Genomic DNA, 7,641 nt, shown 5'->3' on the forward strand with positions numbered 1-7,641 from the left:
TGGGGGGGGGGGGGGGAGGTTTCCTGCCACGAGTGGCCAGAGGTGGCACTTGTAACTGGAGCTGTGTCCTTCGATGTATTATCAGTTTTAAAAATTTTTATTGATGAACTATAATGTGCATACTTTTAGAAATTATTTTTAAATGTTATAGTGATTTCTGTGTGTTGTATATAGTATAGTAGATAATGCGCAGAGTTCAAAATCTGTGAGGTCTGGAAAGGAATGCAGTGACGTCTCTCTTTGTCCCCTGTCCCCTAGTTTCCTTCCTGAGAAGCGGCCATTGTTACCAGCCTCTTGCCTATTTGTCCAGAGATATTCTATGCATATTGTCAAGATTATCTCTGCACTTTGACAAAAGCTCATTATATGCTCTGTCTGCATCTCGCATTTTTCACCTAACACTGCCTTGGGGACAATTCCATATCTGTGCTCGGGAGCTGTGCCATTGTTGGTTTTCTGGCCACGCCATAACTTTATTTAACTAGGTCTTGGTAGGCAGACAGTCCACTTGTTTCTTTTTCTTTTTTTTTTTCCAACCATTATAAACTGCTGCAGTGAATGACCTTGTATACTTGGCATCTGTTCAAGTTGTCTGCAGCATAAATGCTTGGAGTGTGTGGCCAGGTGAGGGGCTGTGAGCATCTGTAATTTTGATGGACACGGCCATATCTCCCGCAGAGGCAGGGACAGCCTTCCCTCCATCCAGCAGAGCCAGAAAGTGGCGAGGGCCCTTTAAAAAGGTGTCCTCAGCCAGGCACGATCCTAGCCGCCCTTCTCCTTCCGGTCACCCCGCAGGCCTGAGCCGGCTGACAGTGGATGAGCCCTTCCTGCGGGTCAGGCCCCTAATCTCTGGTTTCCTAAACTTGTTTCTTTACTCAAGTCACCTGGGAGTGATGCTTAAAAGCCCGAGTCCTGGGCCCCAACCCAGACATGCTGAATCCGAACCTGCAGGGTTTAGCCAGCTCCCCAGGCGACTCCTTGGTGGCAGTGGCTCTGCTACTGTCCAGTTCCCAGTCTCATTTAATTCTCAACACTCCCCACTGCCCATTGCGGGTCCTCGTTCCCAGTTCAGCCACAGCACAGCGAGGTTCCGTGAGGTCGGGTGGGTGGTTCTCAGGGTTTGGTGCGTGGCCCCTGCGGGCTGCGCACTCTCTTGTTTCCTTCCAGAAGTCTCTGTCTCCGGGGGTCTTCGGCTTGGCTGCTCCCTGCTGGTTCTAGTGCTCCAGCTTCTGCGGTGAGCGGCTTGCGTGCATCGCCCCCCAGTGTCCAGGCAGCTGGGAAGAGGCCTCGACCCAGAGCCCTCGCCCCCTGAGGCCGGAGCCGGGGGACTTGACACTGCAAAGGCACCTCGAAGAAGAGTAATTATTAAAAATGATCTCGCACGTTCGTAAGCTGGCTTGTGTCCTCAGCAGGCAGACATCCTCTGCCGCATTCCAGCCTCTCTCGTTTTCCAGCTTGGAGATGGAAACTGTTGTGGGAGGTGGGGGGGAAGGAGGGTCTGTCAAGGGTGCCAGCACCTCACGTGAGTTTCTGCCCTTTCTCCAGAGAGGTGTGTGCAGGCAAAGGCACCATCTCAGCCAGGGCCTGACGGCTTCCACTCCGCCTTAATTTCCCTTCAGCCTACATTGGATTTCTCCTTCTTACACGTTTAGCAGAGCTGAAATAAATGGATCCCTCAACGAAGCCAATATCCTGCCTGATTGCTGGGACTAACTGATGTTTTGGTGGGCATTTCATTGCTTGGAAATGAAAACATTCAACATGGCTCAACATTAAGTCAATTTTTAAATACATTTTCCAGATGCCTTCCATTTCTCTGGGCGTCAGCCGAATGGGCGGCTGTGGAGTTATCGGTCAAGCTTTTCAAAAGTTCCTTTTTTTCGGTGGAAGGTGGTGGCTCTTCCTGTTTTAAGTTGCTCTGGGCTTCGAGGCCGGGTTGGAATCAAAGAAAACATGTTGCGTGAGTGGCCGCCCGTGTGACCGAGGTGCAGCAGAGCGGACTCGGCTCACCCTCACCCTTTAGGAGGTGGGGACAGAGTTATTTCTGCACCTGGCAGGACAGTCTTGGTCTTCGGCTCGGGGAGGCAGAGCCCGGGAGGGCGTGGTGCGGAGCCAGCTGCCAGGTGCGGTGCCTTCTTCGAGACAGCCATCAAAGTTGTTTCTCACGGCCTACCTTAGGGGGCGAGTTAGGCGTCCCGGGGACTTCGGCTCTGTCACCAGCACGTCCCGGACTCTCTTCCTGGTCTCCTCTGGAGATAAGAAGAAAGCCCGAGTCTCCACAGCCGTCCGGTGTTCCCGAGGAGGCCGGCGGGTTTGGAAGAGCTGCGTGGGTAGGCAGCGTGGACACTGGAGCACATTCAGATGTCATGTGTGGTCATGACAGGAAATCAGGACACTGGCGTGTGGACGGTGAGGCCCGCAGTGTCGTTTGGGCTCCCACGTGGTTTTCACTGTCGGGGAAGTGGTGCGATGTCGCTTCTCATGCACGGGTCATCCGTCTTGTCACAACCCACAGCAGCCCCCCGTGGAGCTGGCCCCGACCGGCTGTCGGGAGTGGGAGGCTGGGCGGACAACAAAAACAAGTCCCCTTTGCGTCTGGCCTCGCGCTGCCGATGGCTCATAGTTTTGTCCCAGGTCCCCTTCCCATCCTCTGTTTTTGATTTAACCCCTAGAGCGTTCCTCCCATCTTGGGTGACGCACATGGTTCCTGTTTTGAGGGGCCGGCTCTGCACCCGGCACTGCTCCGAGGGCTTCGTTAGCGCGCGTCATCATCGTCACCGCCCAGCCGGGTGGGTCCTGTTGTGGTCCCCTTTTTCGAGACGAGGGGCGGAGGCTGAGAGGTTAAGGCACTCTGGTCCGAGGCCCCTCACAGGGCAGGGTTCGCCCGGCTCGGCGAGGCCTCCAGGACGGCCGTTCTCTAACTTCTCTAATGACTTAGATCAGAGGAAGAGTCTATAAATCCCTTCGCCTCCTCTGCTGGCGGGCGGCCAGCTTGCCTAGCAGCTCATGTAATTGGTGACCGCCTCGGGCGGGAAGACAAATCCGGCTTATGCCCTGCAGGACCCCCGGGGTGTCAGGCTGCAATGCGCGGTCCGTCCTCTGCCAGGTCACCCTGGCAGGTGCTGCTCCTGTTCTCCCTGCCATGTCAACCCCCGGCTCCTGGGTTCCCGGCCTCCATCTTCTGCTGTTCCCCAGCTGGATGCAGACGGCATGGTCATGGGCGTGCAGGGGACAGGGCGCTGGCCATGGTTCTGATTGGCCGAGGCCTGTGCCAGGCCAGTTATTTTGAGTATCACCCCAGACGGGTGTTTTTTTGCAGAACCCCCACCTTTGGGCCCACTCCAGACGCTGAGCCTGGCGTGATGGGTACTGGACGCCTTCCGGCAACTTCCCTCTACCATCCAGGGGGCTTAGAAGTAAGTTATTCTCTCTAGGCCCAGGACCTAGAGCTTCATCGCAGCTGCTGAGTGGGCTGTCCTGCCGAGGACAGCGGCTGCGTCTTGGAGTGTGTGAGTGCACACGTGTGTGCACATGCCTTTACCTGGCCTTGCTGTGATGCAAGACAGCACACAACCTAATATTAAGTATGAGGTCTTTCTTTGTCCTTAAAAGGTCTTTGCCCATCCTTGCCTTCTGAGGGCCTTTAAAAACATCTGTATTACCCCGCGTGGGACATGCATGTGATAACTAGTTAGGCACCACCAAGTTGCCAGGCTGCACCTTGTGTGTGTGTGTGTGTGTGTGACTCTGGCCCCAGAGCGCACTGACTGAGCGGGAAGTGACCCATTCCACTCAAGTTCAGTCACCAAACGGTGGCAGGCAGAATTCTGAGACGGCCCCAAACTCTCTGGTGTGCCCACTCGGTGTGACAGTCCCCCGAGAGCAGGCAGAACCTGTGGGGTGATGAAGGTCACTCCCATGACTGGCTTACCAAGCGGCTGACTCTGAGTCAATCAGCAGGGAGCCACCCAGGTGGGCCTGGCCTCATCAGGTGTGCCGTTTAAAGGAACGGGGCTCTCCCTGAAGTCGGAGAGATTCGGAGTGTGAGAGAGCCCACGCAGGGGCCACATGGCCAGCAAGGGCTCGGGTGCACGCTCGGAGGTGAGAGAGGTCCCTGGCTGACCGCCCACAAGAAAACAGACTTCCGTCTGGAAGAGGACCGCCAGCCCCAGCTGACGCCACGACTTCAGCCCAGTAAGACCCTGAGCAGAACGCCGGCTGAGCTGTGCTCAGACTTCGGACCCGCGGAACCAGGCGGTAAGAACTGTGAGTCATGCGAGCTGCCACATTTCTGTCGGTGTGTCCTGCAGCACCTGGGGCCGACGCCTCGCCTGGAAACCTGTCCCTGTCCATAAACCCCGCCCTGGGGGAAAGTGCCCTTGGCTGGCCATCCCTCTCCTTTCAGCCTCTCCCCACAGGGTCCTTTGCTTCTGGTACATTGGGAGGCCTGGCATCTGTATCTTTTGCGTTTGTCATCAATTTGTCCTTCCCTACCACTCTGCGAGTCTCCTTCATGGAAGCCTCCCGCTGGGACTCTTGCTCATGCCCGTGGGGTGGGGTTAACCCCACCTTTCCTCCAGGGCTGGGCTCTGTTTTAGACCAATCAGTGCGTCCCGTTCCTCAGGTTACAGTGATTGATTCAGGGATAGGCCAATGAGAGCCAGGCCCTGGAGTTTTATCCAGTATTTGGAGGGGGGAGAGAGAAAGACAGAGACAGACAGACACACAGCCAGACTCTCTGTCTTTATGGACGTGAACTGGCCGGTCATCTTGAAAGGATGATAAAAGCCGTATGAAGGAATGGAATTAAGAAACGGGGCGAGAAGAACTGGGTTCTGGTAACGTGCTCAGAGCCTGGATCAAACCATACCTGCATGTGCGCCCCCAGCCCATTCAGTTACCTCAGCACATCCGGGTTGGCTTTTCTGATGCCTACAACTGTTTGGGGTGCCTTCTTGTCCTTGCTTATTCTTCTCAGTTTTGGGGGTGTCCACAAGTCGTTTATAACAAACAGGTATGGACATCTTGGCCTCACGGACCCCCTAACAGCCCCAGGCTTCACCTCGTATCCAGCTCAGATGCATCCGCTTTTGAAAACTGTCTTCACAGTTGGTCTGGATGTGCCCAGTCAGAGCTTTGCTCCCCCAGCCTCCAGGGGCCTCCTTGTTGGGCATGTGGCCTCGGGGCTGAGTCGTACCTGACTGACTGTGGTACCCAAGTCTGAACGCCATCTGCTTGTCCCCCCGGCCGGATGCCTCCTGTGCCCCGAGGGCATGGAATCCTGTCTCTTCTTCCTTCTGATGGAGCTTCACCTAGGGCACGATTCTCGGGTGCAGGGGGCCTTTAGTTCTCTGGGGTAGCCTGGGTTCGCTCAAGTCTGATTTTCTAAGTGGCGCCTGGAGTTCCTTGTCGTGTGACTTGTCATAAGGGCCTCGCTGGTCTTCACACCGATGCCAGGCTTTCCTCTTCGTCAGTGTGGAGTGCACCACTGTCCCTGTGGTCAGACACCCACGCGGGTCCTGTCAAGTACTTGGCCGTAGAAACAAAAGAGCCGTAGGCAATGGCGCTGACCCCTGTAAACATGCTATCACGGATGTTTACTCCCACCTCACCCAAGGCCTGTTCCCCTGCCGCGTCCTTGTGGCATGTCCCAAAGCTCTTCCCCAGGGCCTGGCGCTGCACTCCCCAGTACCGCCTCTAGTTTTGGGTCGTCCTGCTTCTTCCCGGGGCCCAAATGCTTCCAAGGGCCAGGCTCTGGGTAGAAACAGCAGGGTGGGGTGAGGCAGGCACTGTGACCCTCCGAAGCAGACTGCCAGGCGCACGTAACTTCTCCCTTCCAGAGAAGACCATTTTAAAAGCTATTTGAGGTTTCTCCAGCTTCCAAGAACCTATGGTGTCAGCTCATTCCCAGGAAAATTTGAATGACTTCTGTACTTTTTCAAAGCTCAGATCAAGCGGCCTGGCTTTTTGTGTACGTTTTGGGTACCACCCGCTCGCGGCGGCTACAGATCCGCTGTCCCCTCTTCTCCACTTTGCTCTCCGTCTCTGGCTTCCCCCTGGGATTGGCCAAGGGGGACCCAAGGGAGATCTGAGGGGCCCGGCTCCCTTCTTGCCAGCCCACCAGCCTTGAAGGCCACAGTTCCTTTTGGGTGGCCATTTCTCACACCTGCAGCTCTCCTGGGTTCCAGAAGCCTCTCCCTCCCTTTTAAGACCCGTCGTAAGGGTCCCCCACTGTGGACAGTTCCAGGGTACTTCACACCCCTTGTTTCCTCTTAACCCTGTAAGAGCCCACTCATTAAACCGACCCCAGCTGAGTGTGGCATTCTCTGCCGGCCGGGACCTGACCTGTGCATTCCTCAGAGACTTCTGGTTCTTTCTGACGTCTACTCCTGAACTTGTTGACAGACCCTTCCAGGCGTCCAGCAGGACAAAGCCCTCTCTGTCACACAGCCACCTTTCTCAGGGATCAGCGTGGGTTATAGATCCATCAAATATCCGTTACATAAGGCTCTCAGCTTCTCGCGCGTATTGCTATTCGGCAGCTTACAGCTATTGAAAAACGCACACAAACAAAATTTTAATCTAACAAAGAAAGTGCCCTGATGACATTGTTTGAATCAAGCTACCGTGTCACATGTGAAGGAGAAGTACATGGCACTGAAGAAAAGCTTTTTCAACCCCATGCTTTGTGACATTTCAATTAGTATCTTAGACACCAAAGCTGCTGTGGAAACAGTTAGCAACGTTGCTGGGAGAATATGGGCTAGAAAAGAATTGAAGACCACTTATCTGTTGAAGTCGATGGAACAATTTCAGAGGCTGCGACCGTGAAGTCTTGACGGTGAGGCTGGAGAGACGCGGTGGCGTCTTCACGGTGCAGATCGCGATCTGGTCGGCTCGTGCTGACAAACGCTGGGGGAGCCGTGACTCCACTAAATACCTAACGCCCCTCCCCCCGCAGCAAGAAAGGTAAATGTAGGTGTTCGCCTCAAGGTTTTACACGCGTGATCCAAGAAGGCGGCAGAAGTGTGCAGGGAAGTAGTTATATTACAAATACAGCCGAATACGGCCACTTCTGACTTCACCAAAGTGGGCCCCGCCGAGAGCTCTCTCCTGAATCCCTGAACTTCGTAGCTGTCCGCTCGTCTCGAGTGTCCCCTTCAACACAGCAACCGGAATGTCCCTTAAATAAACACAAATCATAACCTTCTGCACAGTCGTCAAAACGTGGCCACAATGCAAAAGTCCATCATTCGAATGAACTGAAGGGGTCTTTGCGCACGGTGGCATGAGGCACGGATACGTGTGACAACACAGGTGAACCCTGCACACAACAGTGAAAAGCCAGTCACAAGAGCCCATCTCACCGTATGGCTTCACTTATTTGAAACGTCTGGAATGCACACACGCAGAAAGTAGATGCGCGATTGCCAGGGTTCTGGGGGCGGGGGAGGGCAGGACGAGGCGGGGGGACTAGTCACAGGTACAGGGTTCCTTTTTGGGGTGACGACAATGTTGTAAACTCAGTTGTGGTGATGGTCGCACAACTCTGTAAAGAGACTGAAAGAACCAGGGACTCGTCTTCTTCAAATGGGTGACTCGTGCGGCGGGTAAATGATACCTCCGTCACAGCCATTAGAG

The 7,641-nt window shown here is 54.9% G+C and overlaps 1 protein-coding gene across 1 annotated transcript in view; it reads left to right on the forward strand.

Moving 5' to 3' along the window:
• OTOA (otoancorin) overlaps positions 1 to 6,092 on the forward strand; it is a 50,766-nt gene extending 44,674 nt beyond the window's left edge. The window contains exons 28-29 of the mRNA XM_006912557.2: positions 1,168 to 1,234; positions 5,945 to 6,092. Coding sequence (XP_006912619.2) covers positions 1,168 to 1,234; positions 5,945 to 6,092 — 215 coding nt within the window. The remainder of the gene's footprint in view (positions 1 to 1,167; positions 1,235 to 5,944) is intronic.
• Positions 6,093 to 7,641: the final 1,549 nt, after the last annotated feature.

Source organism: Pteropus alecto, unplaced genomic scaffold (genome assembly GCF_000325575.1).
Source record: "Pteropus alecto unplaced genomic scaffold, ASM32557v1 scaffold15, whole genome shotgun sequence".
In the NCBI taxonomy this organism is placed as follows: domain Eukaryota; kingdom Metazoa; phylum Chordata; class Mammalia; order Chiroptera; family Pteropodidae; genus Pteropus; species Pteropus alecto.